This window comes from Oreochromis aureus, linkage group 12 (assembly GCF_013358895.1).
Source record: "Oreochromis aureus strain Israel breed Guangdong linkage group 12, ZZ_aureus, whole genome shotgun sequence".
In the NCBI taxonomy this organism is placed as follows: domain Eukaryota; kingdom Metazoa; phylum Chordata; class Actinopteri; order Cichliformes; family Cichlidae; genus Oreochromis; species Oreochromis aureus.
Window position 1 is genome coordinate 16,848,188 of NC_052953.1, and position 18,070 is coordinate 16,866,257.

The following is an 18,070-nucleotide window of genomic DNA, read 5'->3' on the forward strand; positions in this document are numbered from 1 at the left end:
GGTGGCCAGAAGGGGACAGAGGGGGGGATGCCTCCCTGCACCCTGGTGACACACCCGCACCCCAAGGCCCTACCTGTGTGGGTGGGTGTGGTGGAGCGGGAAGAGGGAGGCAGCCGGGGATGGGGAGGAAAAGAAGGAGGGCAAGATGCCCCCTTAGAACCAGCTCCCCGCTGACCCCAGTAGGCACCCCGTCCTCTGGTACCCACCAAGGCAAGGGAGCCCAGGCCCATCCAGACCGGGCCTCACGGCAGCAGTACCGCCAAGCCCCACAGGACCTGGGGAAGCCCACCCTACCCCACCGCAGAGGAAACTGTACCCACCCCAACATTCAATCATCTCCAGACTACACAAGACAACAGACACCCAGGTTAGGTTTATTCTCCACCTCTCCTGTGTCTCTCCCCACCTGCAGAGTGGACTTCTGCAAGGATGGAACAACCTCCTGCCAGTTGAAGAGCCCCCAGTTAGGCCGATGCACCAGAGGCCCCTGCGCCAGGGCTGAGCCCCGTGCACCCACCGCCCACAACCTCGGCGACACACCGACGAGGACCGAAGCCTCCAAGGCCCAGCCAGAGCCCCATCACGGAAACGAAGCACCCCTGAACCCCAAGCCCCCACGCCTGCCCCGGATCCACTCAGGGGCAGCCAGGCTACCAGGCCAGTAACCTACGTCCGCCAGTACAGACCATCCCCCAGCCCCGCTGCACGCAGCCACGAGGAGAACACCCTCTAAGAGCGACCAGAGCCACTAACCAGGTTATGACCACAACCCCCCGGGTTGAGCCCTCCAGGGATAACGTCTCTAGGGGTTCTCCTGGCGCCCTAAGCCCGTCCCAACCTCCAACCCCACTTAATTTTTTTTTTTTTTAGATACTATGTTCCTAATTTTGGCACATATGATAAAAGGAGCTCCAGAGATTTTTCTAATGTGTGAAATGAACGACATACCCTGGCCAAACATTAGTCTAACATTCTGCACAGCTTTATTGCAGCCTAAAGGAATGCTAAATACAATAATGTAGTTTTGCCAGAAGCTATACGTTTATAAAGTAGGCTTTATATTTTTAAGATATGCTACTTTAATTGATTTGTGTCATGTGGGTTAATAGCTAAATATACCTGGTAGATATCCTCTGGGTGGAAAAGTCTGCAGTGGCTTTTTTGTTTGTTTTGTTTTTTAAATATGGCCTAATGGAGGTTTATATTTTTCCAGGCTTCCCAGCAGTTCTGTCAGTCAGATCAGTTTGTTCCTGGCCTAATTTCATAAAAGCATGGGTGCATTGTGTTCTTGGCAACCACTAAACTCTTTTGTCTCTTACAAGTTGGGCTGATATTGTTTCTTTTTGTTTTGACTGGTGGATAAAGTGTGACGGCCTGGAAAGTTGTTTTCGTGAGTCCTGATCAGCGACTCACAGGTTTGTGAAGTGGGAGGCAACAGTGAATAAAACTGCAGGATTAGTTTAGCCGCCTGTGCGTGTATCCTTGTTGCTTTTCCATTCATCTTCTTAACTGTTTGTTCAGTTCAGGATCACAAGGGGGGCTGGAGCCTGTCCCAGCGTTCAGGGGTACACCCTGGACAGATCAGCAATCTGTTGCAGGGCTAATACATAGAAAACCATTCACACTCACACCTAATACCAATTTAGAATCAAGAATAACATAATGTAACGTCTTCGATCTATGGGATGAAGCAGAAGTATCACCCAGGATCTTCTTGGTGTGAGTGCTGGGCTGTCCCAAGTTCTTTTTCACTTGAGAGTCTGACTTGTGTGTGGGTTTAAAACCATATGCTCCTGGTCTGAAGTATGTCCACACCCTTCAGTGGTCATTACCTACAATAAGGTGTGAGGAATTTTGATCACATGGCATGACATTGACTGTACATCTGCACAGAAGTTTTCAGTACTAAAAGAAAAACTACTAAAAATTACCAGAAGAACTGGTAAAGACAGCACAACGTGTGCACACACTGTGCTTTAAGTGTATTATAATTGCAAAGAAAAAGGAGATTCTTGGTTACCTGCAGGCCATCAATGCATGTAATGCAGGCCAGTCATTTATTTATTTATTTTTTAGTTTCACCAGCTGCTGTGTGCTTTTGCACAGATTATTATCCTGTATTTGATTTCATTCACAGTTTCCAGTGCACTTTAGACAGCTGGAACTAAAGATTATTGATTTACATTGAAACTGCTTAAATTCTAAACATCTTAACTCAAAATCTGCTTAATAGCATTTTCCCAAGCTTTTAACCTCATCTCACAGTTGTTTGCTCCAGTTAAACAGAGACATACACAAAACACAGAACAGATCAATACCTTAATTAATATGAACACTAAAATAAGACTGTGTAAGACAGTGGTGTGGGTGCATATTTAACTTTAAAAGAAACCCCCCCCCCAAAAAACCCCAAACGTGTGCTTTCCCCAAACCGATAGCTTCAAAACAACATAAGATCAGTATGGTAAGATTGGTCAGATCAGATAATCATTATTTTATTTTTATTAATCTTGGTTGGTATTTAATGTGTCTCTTTGGCTTGGTAAGTCTGTGCTTTGAAGCAGGATTTTATATGATCCACATAAGTTCAAGTTTAATCCTGGCTTTTCTGTGTTGCAAAGTATAAACAGAGGGGAAAAAAGTTTAAACAGGCAGTATATTGCCATATATTACATTTTAGATTAGCAATCAACAGGTAAAAATGACAGCCTACTCACCAATAAATTCTCCAGAAAATAGCGTCACCATTCCTAGAAGATTCCTCAGACCAGTGAAGATTATCTGATGTCACCTGATTGGTACTCTAACCCAGTGTTTTCCAACCTTTTGGAGCCACGGCACATATTTCACATTAGAAAAATCACACGGCACACCACCAAACAAAAATGTCACTAAAAGCATATTGATCATTTTTCCCTGTGCACCAGGCAGAGCGGAATTGGCTGGATTTGTCCCCAGTATACCTTTTTTGCTTTCTTCTGACTACTACTCATGATAAGGCTTTCATCTGGCTCGACATTTTCTCCAGGACCCAGGTCAGACTGACTACTTACAAAAAAATCTATTACTATTTCGCGATGCGTTGTTTCACTGGCAGCATGACGAGATAAATTCTTCTTCGTCTTCTTCTGTTTTACTGGCAGTTAGCAATACATTTCATTGGAGCAATAGGTTGTATCGCCCTCTAGTGGAAGAGAATGTAATTGTTCTGTCCGTTACTCATGCCGGACGCGACTTCTTGCTCCAATTAAATTGGTCAGAAGATACCGATGTGCAGAAGAAACCCTGGTTTACTTCATAACCCTTTTTTGTGATCCCCACTTTTAGGGTAAGTGAATCCATATAACTGAATTATACCCTGGATATGTAGGGCCCAGATCCTACAGGTGACACTGTCCAAAACATCCCACAGATACTTTCAGAGGGAGCTTGTTTGTAAAAGGGTCAGCAGTCTAGAGACTCATGTATGTGGAGTTGAGAGGATGTAGTGAGTGAATGAATAAATGAATTCATGAAAAACCTTTGCCCTATGATAGCTTGGGATAAGCTCGAACCACCCTGTGACCCTGAACTGGATAAATAGAAGAAAATGGATGGATGGAAGGATGGAATGTATGGGGCGCCGTTTGTAAAGTGAAACATGCTGAAACAAACGGCAACATTTTTCCACATTTAGCTCAAAACCTTACAAAAACATGTTTTTTCGAGTCATTTTTTCACAACATCTGGTAAAATATTTGTAACTTTTCATATTTAAAACACAATTTTAAATGTTAATGTTAAATGTTAAATCTAAATGTGAAATGTTAAGCTAAATATTTAGTTTCCTGTAACATTTAGATTTAACATTTAACATTTAGATTTAAATATAATATTTAGATTTAACATTTAACATTTAGATTTAAATATAATATTTAGATTTAACATTTAACATTTAGATTTAAATATAATGTTTAGATTTAACATTTAACATTTAGATTCAGATTTAAATTTAACCTATAGATTTAACATTTAACATTTAGATTTAATATTTAACATTGTGTTTTAAATGTGAAAACTTACAAATATTTTACTAAATGTTGTAAAAAATGACTCGAAAAAACATGTTTTTGTAAGGTTTTGAGCTAAATGTGAAAAAATTTGCAGTTAATTTCGGCATGTTTCACTTTACAAACGGCACCCCATAGGAATGGAAGTCATTTAAATGTTTAAAAAAGACACATTTACCAGAGATTAAGATTCAGTTACATTAGACTACTCTTTATAAGCCATCTATCATGTTATACGTTAATGTTTTTGTGCAAATACTGCAGAAATATTCAAGAGAAAAAGTCAACAAGAATGTCAAGAACCATAGTTTTACTTTTACATCTTATGTTAATCATGTTAATAAGTCTGATGCAACTATAATCCATATTTTCCTAATAGCTTAATCCAACTAGTGTTACATCAGACAGTTTGCAGCCTGGACAGATCACCAGTCCATTACAGAGCCAACACACAGAGACAGACAGCCATTCATGCCCACATGCATACCTACAGCCCATTTCCGCACACTGAAATGCATACGTGGGAGGAAAGTGGAGTACCTAAAAGAAACCCACACAGTCTAAGAGAGAAGTCCACACAGAAAGGCTGCCCGCCAACAGGAATGAACATTCTTGCTGTCAGGAAACGGCACTGACCACCACAAACCACACACACAAACACACACACACACACACACACACACACACACACACACACAAAGAATAATTAATCAGAATACAAGTGTCTTAGATTTATGTGTTTTGGCACATGGCTAAGAAAACGAGCAAAACATATTTAAGGGGTTATCAGTTGTCAATATTAGCTGATGATTCATTTTCAGCTTTTCGGCAAGATCAGTCATCTAAATTTTTTGAACTGAATATCAAACACCAGAAAGGCTTATTTCACAGCCTCCGGAGGATTCAGCAGCAGCAGCAGCCGCACAGATACACATCCTGTCAATTATGTGAGCTCTTTGGACTTCAAAGCTCTGTTAATCAGTAGCCTGTTTACTGATGTGCTGACCTCCTGTCCTATCAATTACAGCAAGTTAGTATCAGAACTGCTGTCTTCTGTGTGTGTGTATATACTCCTCAACCAGTCATAACATTACCAACACTAATTGAGTGAGTCCAGAAATGAGGAGCGTGCACAGGTCCTCCCTAAGGGGTAAACAGTAAAAGCCTACACCCCCCCCCCCCCACACACACACACACACATGCAGACAAACTTGTGCTAATGTAATTGATTTTCTAAACACTTCCATACTTTACGGTCACTGTCAAATGAAAACTTACTCCAATAGGTTGGAGGCTGATGTCAAATGAGGTAGAATTACTTCTGTCTGCACCCACTGCCGTGCACAACTCTTTAAAAGTCCACTCAAATGTTGTTGCTGGAAAAGTTTTTCCTCAGTCAATCTTGGCGAGCGATGGCCCCTAAGATTCTTTATTCATTGCTTTGTTGTATGTTCTACTTTCAGTCTTTGATTTTATTCATTCTTTTCTTTAGAGATTTGTGCAGCACAGTCTACCCAGCCTGAGACAGGGAACCCAGGTCCCTGAGATTTATTGCTTTATTGAGATGCACTTTTTAATGGAAGCAGAATCCATCACTCATTCTCACAGCTCAAGTGCATCCCAGCCTTTCTTCAGATACAACTGACTTTGCACCACTGATAATAGAAAATGGAATGAAAACATAAAACAGTAACAGATTCCACCATTTTTTTTCTCGGCAATTTTAATTATATTAAATATTAACAATAAGGACACAGTGGACAAAAAATAGTTCTCATATGAAGAAAGAAATGTGAGGGTGGGGGGGAAGAAAAATACTTTGGGTAAACATATACAGCAAAGCATACTGACCACCAGTTAGTCCTTTAAAAGAAGTTCCTGTCAAAGAGATAAAATTCCTAAACTTTAAAGAAGGATCAAGCAAACTCTGAAGAGTTTCTTTTTCTTCTTCCACATCTGTGTGGGTGGATTATTTCTAATAAATTGGTGGACTAACTGGTCAGGGATTCACAGCACGAGTCTACCCGAGAGTTTTGTACACTTAAGACATACATGTGGACCTGAAGAGGAAAAAGCAGTTTTAACAGATTATCATTGTTCACTTTCTGGAGCAAAAGGCTGAAGCAGGGAGAGAGAAAGTAGAATGACCTTCACACTTATTAAAACTGTCACATTTGCTTTCTGGCGTGTAACGAACAGTAACCTCTAATTACCTCGCGGTAATGTAAAAACAAAACAAATCCAGTTTTTGTTATATTTTAATCTTCTGTGTGAAAGCAAACAACACATTTGACCCCTGTTATCAATAGTGATCATATGAGAACACAAACCGTTCATGACAAATCTATGTACAATTTATTCATTCAAAAAGAAAAAAACAAAACATGACTTAAATACAATAAGCACATTGAAGAGCTAGGACAGCATAAAAACTCTTTAATTCAATAAAATTCTAACAAGGACAGTTTTGTTATTACTGTAATGTCCGTTGTGGTTATTATCTTCACTAATATCTTTATTTATTAGTGCCAAGACACTTCTTATTAAACTGCTCCTATGGTGATAAACAAATAAATAAGGCAAAAATACCCAAAACAAAACAATAAATTACTCCACAACATATGTTTGTAGTGTCTTAAATCCACAACGTGCTGCTAGGTGAAAGGAAAGAGATATTTAGAGGTACCACTTTTGCCGATTCTGGTTTCCTAACAGTTTATTCATTTAATCGGAAAAGGAAAAATGTCTTCACATAAGACCAGCCCATGCCACATTTCAACTGCTGTCTTATGTTTTCAGGTATTGACAAATGACATTAAACAGCAGCATACCTCTGTGGCAAGTTTTAAATTCAAACACAGTGGAAATGAGTGCAGCTGTGTACGAACACAGTGGAAAAAACAACACCTGAGTGGGCAGTGGAAACGGGGTTAAACACTCTCCTAAGACGTTTCACATGCCATCAGCTAAATTATGATGCATGCATAGATGAGGGATGTAAATAGAATTTCTTAAGAGGTCAGCCAGCGACAAAACATTGTTCCCCTCCACCTGTAAACAAACTGAGCAGGGAGTGTTTAGATCGCATTACAGCTGCGGTTTTTCAGTCCCGAGTCCTCAGGAGTCATATTACTGCCACCTGTCTATCCTACCAGGTAGTTAATTGCATTTACCATGTGTAAAATTACTTCCCAACTAGAAAACTGGAATGAAAATCGGCAGCGCCGCGGGTCCCAAAGCTCAGGACTGAATGCCACTGCAACGGAGTCTGTAACAGACACGCTGTATGACAATACAAGCTGGGCTAGAGGAGCGAGCTAGAGTGGAGAGACCAGGGGTGCGACAGAGGGGCAAGGAGGATGAAAGGAACAGAGAAATAAAAGCAGCTACAGATCACATGCTTCACAAGAGGGACGGAGGAGAATAAGCAGATGACAAAATAAGAAAATATGTAGAAGGTTGGAAAAAAAAGGAGAAGAAAAAAACAGACAGGAAGGAGAGTTGTAGCTTCCATAGCTGGGAGCAGAGCTGCCATCCTTTAGGCTTTTCTTCACCTCTACCAGCCCCTTGACTCATGAAGTGTACATTACAACACACACATGATTTATACAACTACCCTACAGCCTGGTGCTGGGACAGGAACAGACAAGGTCATGAACTTCTCTGAAACCTGTAGACGCTGGGAGCGGCGAACTACTCGTCTGCACTCGGCAGATGTGCGGGCTCCCACCGCCCGGCTAACATTAGAATATTTGTGTACTCCAAACCTGTCGGGAGTGGCAGGACTGTTTGATAAGTCTTGCCGGCAGAGCAAATATATGCACCAGCAGCAGACGGAACAGGTCGTTGTGCAGTGTAGTTGTAAAAAGTTTCATCACCTATTAAAAGTTACATGTCTTGTCCCCAAACTGTGAATAATGTATGACTCAGCAGGTCAAGGAGGTTTCAGTTAATATCAATTTCAAAACAAAATGTGTGTGTCCCACTGTTCAAAACAGCTAAACTGTCGTTATACCAAAAATGCCATCTCATTAGGTCAGTTCTTTAAAGTGTAAGCAACAGAACTGAGATCAGGAAGATCTAACAAGGCTAACATATGAGGGCTGGGTATCAGAGGAAAAACTCGGTGCTCATGCTTCTGACAAATGGGAGAGTTTGTAAAACTGATTTTTGCTTCTTGCCTTTCTTTACTTGATCAAGTATATACGTTTCAACACCACATTTGTTTCATTATCTGCTTCTCTAAAAAATAATCAGACTGATTGATTCCATCAGTGACGTAGTTTTTCTTCCTGAATCCCAAAAACTGAGAAAGCACCAGTAAATTTAATACCCAGCCCTGAAGAAGACTTGAAGGGTTTCATTCCAAAACCTGACACCTTTTTTTCCCCCTCGTTTTTTGAAGAAATGCATCAAACTGCTTGTGCCAAATTGAGAAACCGTGCTCTGCTCGAAGACCTCGCTGGGATTTTGCGAACTTTATATAGGTGTCATATTGTTCATGTCGCAAGTATCTCGTTTTTAAATGAAACCCTTCATTTGAGCTTTTGCACTCTACTAATCTAACATTGTAGGTACATGTTGATTCTTGTATATAATGCAAGTAATTTTGCAGCGTGGTATTTGCACAAAAACAACAGTGGTCCAGATTGAAGGACAGAATAAATCTAAGTATTTAGGTGAGCAGGAGGGATGTTTCTTTCTATACAAACTGGCTCTTATTGGTTATGATTCCCTTCTTTAAACACTGACATCAATCTCCACACCAAGAAATTGTTATGAAAAGACCCCAATCCCGGTTTTGTTGCAGTACAAAATGCTCACCTGTATCATTTTATAAATCTTAGAAAGCATGCAGTAAAGGTCGTATCTGTTCGTCTAAACATGTTCCTTAATCTGGACCTTAAGTGGACGTCAAGCAATGAGGATTTGATCTGATGCAGGATTTGGCAATGTGAGAATATATATATATATATCCTTAGAAGCGCAATTCATGGCAAGTCCCATAGTTCCTTAAGCAGCAGATGGTTTTCACCATTTAAAAAAAAAGGTTAGATAAATGGATAAAAAATACAATCTCAACAATGCACACATCTCATCTCTGTTCGCTTTCACCACCCTGTTACGTGTGCAGATAGTGAAGCGGAGATATCACAGATGATGTCTCTGTGTCGGGAGTGTGTATTTTAATGTGTGCATGACAAGATTTGCGTATGTGTGCATGGATTTGAGGTTGTGAGTTTGTGTGCACTTTGTGTGTCTGTGGGCGTAAGCACATCTAAACTGTCAGCATGACACAACGTGGGAGGTCTGACAGACGGGTGAGTGCCTTTTTCATACTCACAGCTAGATGTGTGTGTGTGTGTGCACTTGTAGCTAAGTGTTTGTTTATCAGAGCAAATTTATGAACAAAATGTCAGCAAAGGGCTCGTCTGGATTGCAAAGAGAGACAAATGTGATTGTAAGCGCGCACGGTTCATGATTCAGGGCGATACTGAGGCAGTGAAACATGGACAACTCGTACTGAAGGAGCAGCAGTTTTGCTTTTAAGTCACTATGTTGTCACTTAGGTTGATGATATGGCTGCTTATAGGTGGAATCGTGTGACTGTGTGCTCTCAACTGTCTCTCTGTGTCAGAGCTTGCAGTTCGGCAGTATGTAGGGAATGTTGGAGGAAGACATTTTTGCGACTGTAGCTATGCAGAGACAACGGGCCTCGAGGTGGTTGTCCTAAACGGCCGGTAAACGTGGAGGATGAGGAGGAAGAAGAAGAGGCGGAGGAAGGAGTAGGAGGCGGAGGGGAGACTTGCTCAGATGAAGAGATGCTAGCAGAGGGGCTCCCTCTGCTCACAAGACTGTGGAGACTTGAAGAAGCACTGGCCCCGACTGCACGAGGGATCTGGCTGGGGGGATGGTGATCTCCTCCTCCTCCTGCTCCTCCTCCTCTCCTCACTCCACCTGGCAGACTTGCTCCTCCTCCTCCTCCTGGAGTTAAGGACTCTGCAGAAGAAGAGGATACCCCCTCCAGTAGCTTGGAGGACAGTGATGTAACTGGAGAATGAGTACCGGCCACCGAATTGGACACTGGGCATGGATTCTGACTGAGGCCCGGGTGTGAAACTTGGAGCTGGGCCGGTGTGGTAGACGAGCTTTGGGCTGACGCTGCAGAAGTGGCAGAGGACAGGTTGGAGGAGCCTGGAGCCAGGTTTAGAACAGGGTTACGGGCCACCGACTGTGCCAAGACCCCCTGGTGATGGCGCTCCTCCCTGGCAGTGTGCCGCTCAGAAGCAGAAGGCCGGCTATGCAGAGGTGGATAGTGTTGGGGGAAGTGCTGGTTAGAGAGGTCCCCTACGAGTGCACCCCGCACCACCCTTCGCTCCCTTGGGGCCAGACTGGTGCTGCTGCTGTTGCCGAGTCCTGACCACCGGCCTGGATGATTGGTCTGAGAGAGAAGCAGAAAAAAAAGGAAAGGGCAGAAGTTAAACAGACTTTATAATTTACTCTGTCAGGGAACGTGTGACGTGAATCTGCCATTTTCCCAAAATTATTTACTGAGCATGTCTGGAGTGCAAAGGAGAGGCAGCGAGTAAAAACACAGACAGACAGAGACAAATAGTGAGTCAGGGAACACGAGACAAGGAGAGTGCTGCTGTGTGCTCAGTATAGATTGTTAATTGGGTGACATTTGGCGAATGATGTCTTTGGGTTCCTGCAGCTTCATCTAATTGTTTCTAAACGAACCGGAACCCTGCTCACTAAAGAAAGTGAAGAACAGACTCACAAATACCACTGAGAGACACGCACACATTAGCACACAAACAGGACGCGGTAACGTGTGGACGCATGGAGATATCCACTCGAGGTATGTGCAAATCCCCACTCACGAAGCAATGTGGTGCCTATTCTCTTTCTATCACACGTAAACACACACACACACACACACACACACACACACACACACACACACACACACACACACACACACACACACACACACACAAGCTCAATGGGGAAGATGGCACATAAAGTTAGATGGCAGAAACAGAAGCCACCTGTTTTCTTTCACACTCCACTGCAGCCCCTTATGCAACATATCTCATCACTGCCCCCTTCTTTCTCTCTCAAACTCTCTCTCACACACACACATTACCAAAATAACACTGGGACTAAGTGCGCAATGTTCACTATAGAAATGCAATCTCATCCGACACTGAACCTCAGGGGAAAGTAAGCCGAGTTGACATTTGCCAACACAATGGTTGTGTGTGTTTGTGTGTTTTCCTGTGTATGGCGTGCATATGCATGAGCATGTGTACGTGCGCACGTATGCCTGCGCAACATGACGTGCATGTGCTTTCCTCATATTTCCACGCAACCGTACATGCAAATTAACACCAAAAGAAATGTAATTACTGCGCCGAGGTTGTCGACAGGAATTTGGGGTGAAAGGTAGAAATGCAATTAGCCAGAACATAGCTAACCGAATAAATGCGGTATAACAATGGAAACGCTAATTCAATGAAACAGTTTTTATTCATGAGCTAATACGGTCGCCTTGAAATGAAATTAAAAAAATGAAGGGGGAGAGAAAGTGGAGTAATTTCTAAGAAAGTGAGAAGATGGAGGTCCGTGTTACAAATTGTGCTTATTAGGCCGCTGTTGGTTATAAAGTATAGAACGAAAGAATGAGTAAAAAACTGTGAAATGAGGAGTCTGTAGGTTTATAGCTGTTTCTTAGCAAACTCCAGCCAAATTAAAATGTAAGTCCTTAATCATATTTAAGAGATGATCGTAATCTAAATGTACTATTATGATTCTTACACATGCTGGGGCAAAAGGTAACACATGCCAAAGGCCGCTCACCAGCAGTGTCTTCACAAAGCCTTTCAGGTCAGTCCCACTGTCCTATTTTCCAGCACTGACATCCATCAATGATCCAGCAGAGCAGCAATGTTAACCAAATTTACTTCCTACACATTCGACCACTGTTTGTGTCCACTGTGTGCCATTGGAGTCAATTTACATCAAATAAAGCAAAAGTGTGTGATTTTCATTAAAATAACATATTACTGTAGTGCCGATGTCAACTCAAATACAAATTAAGGCACTGGCTTTACTAAAAGCGCATGTTGGGTCATTAGTTTGAAAAAATCCAAACCTTTTAGCACATGGTACATACATTTAATGAGTATTTAGAGAGACATAATTAATGAAGTAGCCCTTTTCAAGCAGCGAAAAAAAAAATAAAAATGAAATAGCCCTGATTATAATATGTTGTTGAAAATTTCAGCTGGTGAAATGGCATGTGAAAGCCTCCAGCTACTGAACACCACCAGACTTTTAATATCTTAGTTACTAAGGTGCTATATCTAGCTTCTTTTTTAAATTTCAAAGTGTTCTATGAGGATTTAGTTGTGACTGTGCTTGGCACTGATTTAGTCTGAGGGGGTGTAGAGTATGATGTGGGTTAAATATGATAAGAAAACACATTCCTGAGGGGGAAAAACTGAACAAAACTGAAGTCGACCTTTCTTTGAACGTTTTTGTTCTTGCTACTGATTTTCAACAGTGGAACTTGAAGATAATTTAAAGTGAATGTCTTTCCTTTTTTGGTTTAATAATGCCCGTTTTTTACTGGCATATACATAACAAATGTGACACAGCCACTGCTTTCAGAATAGATGGGATGCTCACAGTTTGTCTTTTGTACTGACTCCACTCCTGAGCTTGGTTCTGCTGGAGGTTTCTTCCTGTTAAAAGGGAGTTTTTCCTTCCCACTGTTGCCAAGTGATTGCTTATAGTGGGTTCTTGGGGTTTTGTCTCAATTACTGTAAGGCACTCTACCTTAGAATACAAAGCATCTTGAGGCAAGTGTTGTGAGTTGGGGTTATATAAATAAAACTGAATTGAATTAAATCACTATATTAAATGAAAGCAGTACAAACCAATAACACACAATAGATTTTGCCAGTTTCATTTGATTTTATTTTTAACGACTTTCAATTAAATTCTGGGGAAAGAGTCACAGCTTATTAAAAAATGTTGACTACAAAAAGACTGTTACAGCCTAAATCTGTCCATGCGGCCTGTCTCTAATGCTTGTAATGCTCCACCTACAGTATACAGAAACATAAAAGCAGTAGCTGACAGACTCACTGGGTTCAGAAATCAAAAATTGGAACTGAAGCCAAGCAATCTCCATTTTAACGGTTCCGTCTATATGCTTTCATGTCCAATGGTGAAAAAAAACTACAACAACGCTCAGCCAAAATGTCAGACACTGTCATTGTCTATACAATTTACTTAAAGAGCTTTGGGAGTGGATCGCAGCTTTCTAATGGGCTTTAATGGGTGGATAAATAGTACAAGACTCCTTGTGAATTCCTTGATCTAATTAAGAGTGAGAATTTTCATTTCAGCCAAATTTTCTTCACGGGGCGCTGTGAAAAACATGAGGGAATTGCAACAGCGTTGAATCTCGACTGTGGTGTTGCAGGTTTATGTGGGACGACTTAATTAGGGCTAAATCGCCAATCTTATAAAAAAAAATCTGTAGTGTTATTCCACTCTCAGTCATTTGAGAAAACAACAGAAGGTAAAGCGAGAACAGTAAGATACAAATTGGCAGGCAACTTTAAAGGAAATAATTACCAGGCACAGTACAAGAGTTAGTTGTAGAGACATATGCTCTCTATCAAAGAGACTTTTCTTATCCAAATTAGAAGGATAGAGATACTCAATGACAATGACTCAAATAAAAGCAAACTGGTTAAAGTTGGGTGTATGTGAGTGTACAGGAGGGACATCATGGGGGGAAAGGTCAAGCAAAAAAGTAAACAAAAGGAAAGGGAAGAAATGAGAAGGTGATTGAAAACAGAGATAAAGAAAAATGAGTCCAAAAGTAGAGCGGACAGGAAAGTGCACAGAGAAAGTGAACAGGAGAGATTTACAAACTCAGGTGTCCTTTCTCAAGTACACGCTCTGCGGCAAGCAGGCTGCCTCTTTGCCACTGACAGAACAGCCTGTGTGTGCGCAAACACTCTGGAGAGTCTCTCTTTCACACACTGTCCTAAAAATACACATACATACACCCACGCGCACACGTACACTAGTCATTGGTAAATCAGAGTGATTTAAAGGGGGCCCTCTCCTGCGGGCTCGGTTTTTATTGGGCAGTGAAGAATGGAGCAATGTTGTAAGGGCCAAGTTTGCATAAAAGACTTCCTTAAAACCCTAAAACAACCCTATACAATGTTTGCTATCTCCTGTCTTGGTCATTTTTATATTGGGAGAAGAGCCAGTGCGGGAGATTTATTTTATGACTTTTGCTTGCCTCGCAGTGCAGCAAAGTAAAAGCTACATTCAGGTGTAACACAGGCCCAATGTGAGGAAAATACTCCCATGTAATTGCCATCAATCACACACCACGGCCCAGTATCCCGACACCCACACGCCTAACTCTAATGAAGGCCAGGGGGATGAAACGCATCGGACCCCAAAACTTTGCAGCTCGAGATAAGAGAGGCAAAACTTTGTCACTGTGAATTCTGTATATTCTGTGACACCCACATACTTTGAACAAAGTAATCCTGTGGTTCTTTGGATGTGTGAAACGCTGGGGTGTTTGGTACAGATACAATAACAGTGCAGTACACCCACATAGATGGTACTCTAAATCCTATTTAGACTATAACCAAATACATTTTCCAATTGTGATGCAGTAGCCCAAACCATCCAACCTTTCCTGTGCTGCATGCTAGACAGTCTCATATATATTTGCTTGAATATTTATGTCCAGTGTGATGGAAAAGTCGAGTTGGAAACATCCATAAAACAGTAAAATGGATCCTTATTATGGGATTTAAAAAAGAGAAATAAAGTGCACTGAGGCTTACAACAAACCAGCCCTCATGCACTAACAGTACTACCCACAGGTTTACAACCATGTTTGAAAGTGGAGTAGTAATAGAAGCAGGTCAGACAAGCTGAGAAACATGATGTCAGCACTCATGAAATCCCACAATGCCCTAACTAGCATTTCCTATGCCCTGATAGAAATATTGAATATTCACAGACAAGGTGTGTGCAAGAAGAGTCTCCGCGGGCACTTTGCTGGATAAATAATCAACAATCAAACGAGGGGTGAAACTAAGCCTGGGCTGGTGTCTCAAGGCCATAGCCTACCTTTACTTTGAAGATGCTGGTTTTCATCAATACACACCCCCCTATGGAAGTGAATCTCTTGCACAGCTTGTAGCAGCAAGCCTTGCTTTCCCTCACTCAGATTAGTCTTCTTTCTTTGTCTCCCCTCTGATCCTCGTCTCTCCACACCATTTCTCTATACAACTTTCCCAACTTCGAACTGCTCTCTCGCGCTGCGGCTCACCTCTCTTGAACTTTTATTCAAAAGATGGGCAGTAAATCCACATAATCATAGCAGTAAGAACAGCAGTGGACATGGCAAAACGAGTAAATAAGATTTTATATGTATATCGCTTTTGTTGAAATTAGTTCAGACGAATTATAGAACAGGAATGGAATTTTTCTGTTGTTGGAGTCTTTTAATTAAGCTATAAGTTTTAACAGTTGAACATTTAATAGGTTTACCCAGCGTTTGACTCTTTGCCAGTGCCTGCTCAGTCCCACGTTCCAGTTTAATTTCTCATTCAGTGAATGCTAATGCTTTCAACTGTGCGATTATTTGCATTTTGGAGGTTACCTCTCTGACAGCTTGCTCTGGACTGCTGGCAAAATACACCGAGTTTGTGGACCATCCCAGGATGCATGATAATAGTTGTCAAATATGCTCTCTTTCCACGCATTGTTATTCTTTACTTATCTCTCACCTTTTGTCCCCCCTCTTGACCTCCCTTCTTCTCTTATTTCTCAGCTTATTACCCACTCTGTCCTTTCTTTTGTCCCTTCTTTTCTCTCTTTCTTTTGTTATGTAACTTGCTGGTTAAGAGTGCCAGTGGCAGGCAGGCTGAATAGGACCTGACAGCCGGAGGACTGATGGTTTGGTACAGCAGTCTGGAGACCACAGCGAGAGAGAGAGATTGGAGGTAGGAAAAGTTTTCTCCCCCTTCTAGGTGGTGACAGTTGGGGTGGGTATGGGGCTGAGATGATGAAGAAAGATGGAGAATAAGAGGGGACTAAAGTTGAGCTGTCACTCCAACCCACACTGCAGCACACTGCCAACCAGTTGGCTGAATGTCACATCCTGGACCTTCCCAACAGAGGCGCATACTGAGAGGCAGACCACTAATGTGATGCACTGCACAGCTAATCGGCTCACAGTGCCACCAATCTTCAATGCCGTCACAGTGCTTTTGTAAAATTATCGACTTTAGGCTGATGTTATATTGAGTAACAGCATCCCGACACACTGAACTGCTGCAGCCCATATCAAAGAGGGTTGTCTGTCGGTAACTTGATAAATATTTAGATTTACAATATCTTAGGCAGGGCAGCTTCACTGCATATCAGTGTGGCTGAAGGCCTGAATATATTACAGTGTCTAAAGCTTAGTCATCAGTTGCCTATTTGCAAATTTGGGAAAGAAAACAAACTTGGCTTCAGGGAAAAGTTGCAACTTGTAACCATATCTGAATGCCCCATAAACCATTACGAGTAAACAACTACTAGCTTGATGCCTCTGTAATATTCAAGATCGTCTGTCCACTGGCTTGCTTGTCATTATTATAGTGTTAATGCACACAAAGAAAGTTTGCTTATCTGATCTAAAAAATTCACAATAACTTCCAGCACACGGTTCTGTTAATCAACTGGGGAGAGTAGGACAATTGCAGCAAACACTGCGCAATCATAATGCAAATTAGTCTACAGTGTTCTCTGATGACTTTTTGAATAGCCATAAACTGTTTAAAGCAACTAGAAACATTGATAGAAATGCTACAGAGAGAGACTTTTCGTGAATGAACCAATCGGCTGGATTTTTAAATTCGTTTGTTTTTGGTGTTGTTAGGAAATGCCGCTGCTTGTAATAGTTGACTGACTGACATTATGTGTTGCCTGGCAACAGTAAGGCTCGTCTCACTGATTAAGTGATCTGGATCACTGCAGGGAATGGGACCATCAACATTCACATCAGTTTAAAGACCTCCGATGTGATCACCGCCAAATACTGGAGTTGCTGAACAAGGGTCTGATCAGTGATTCTATGTCACTACTTATGATTGTGGGTGTTGAAAAGTGTATAGCGCTAGGTCTTCAAATTCCTCCCAGGGCAAAAAAAAAAAAAAAAAAAAGCGGGTTGGCGAGTACCGAAGCCAGTACCATGCTGCGGACAGGAGGCCTAATGAGGTTTCTTGAGCAGCTCTGATAGGCATGGATGCTGAGAGTCTGGCATTGCTCATCAACCACCACCTCCAACAGGTCTGTGCGTGCAGGCACATAGGCATGTGTCTTGCGTGTGTGTGTGTAATCATGGCAAAACTCATCGACCACCAGCATGTGCCAATATGCTTGGTGAACACTGCCCAGAACCACAAGCAAGAGGAGTGGGATGTAAAAGCAAAGGGAGTGAACAAGTAAAGATGAGGGGAGGAAACGAGTGAGGGTGAAAAGTGGGGGTGAAGAAATGAAAATGAAACAGCGAAGTGGACTGAAAGGGTAGAGTGGAGGAGGAGATGTAGCGGGAAAACGAGGACAAAAAAGGTAAAAGACAAAGACAGAATAAGGAGCTAAAATAGGGAGAAAAGAGGGGTCATAGAAAAAAGGCAAGGGGATGACACGGTGCTAAAACAGGTGGTGAAACAACAAAGGAACAGAGAAGAGGCCAAAGTGTAGATGGGTCAGATGGATGAGAGGTACTCTAGGGGACAAAGTGAGAATAAAAGGTGCCAGCACTGACCCAAAGTTACAGAAGACAATAGAGATAATTAGGAAATGCAGAGACATGGTCAATTTTAGAACAGTGGCATCGATATGAGGCAAGAAAGCAACGTGATGGAGCAGAACATTCACTCCTCAAGAGGAATTATGTGTGAATGCCAATTTCT

At 41.9% G+C, this 18,070-nt stretch overlaps 1 protein-coding gene and 1 long non-coding RNA gene across 6 annotated transcripts in view; both read right to left on the reverse strand.

Annotated features, from left to right (window-relative positions):
* Positions 1-538: 538 nt before the first annotated feature.
* On the reverse strand, positions 539-3,112 carry LOC120443138. Its single transcript, XR_005615173.1, has 3 exons — positions 2,964-3,112; positions 2,718-2,823; positions 539-1,832 (listed from the first exon to the last, which is right to left on the reverse strand). It is a non-coding gene; the product is annotated as an uncharacterized LOC120443138 (long non-coding RNA).
* Positions 3,113-5,754: 2,642 nt separating this feature from the next.
* Positions 5,755-18,070, reverse strand: part of ccser1 (coiled-coil serine-rich protein 1) — a 125,031-nt gene continuing 112,715 nt past the window's right edge. For 3 of the 5 annotated variants that reach the window (XM_039620935.1, XM_031760298.2, XM_039620934.1), the window contains one exon: positions 5,755-10,491. In XM_039620935.1, the coding sequence (XP_039476869.1) occupies positions 9,667-10,491 (825 nt within the window). In that variant the 3' untranslated portion in view covers positions 5,755-9,666. The remainder of the gene's footprint in view (positions 10,492-18,070) is intronic. The other 2 variants (XM_039620936.1, XM_039620937.1) reach the window with 2 other exon arrangements.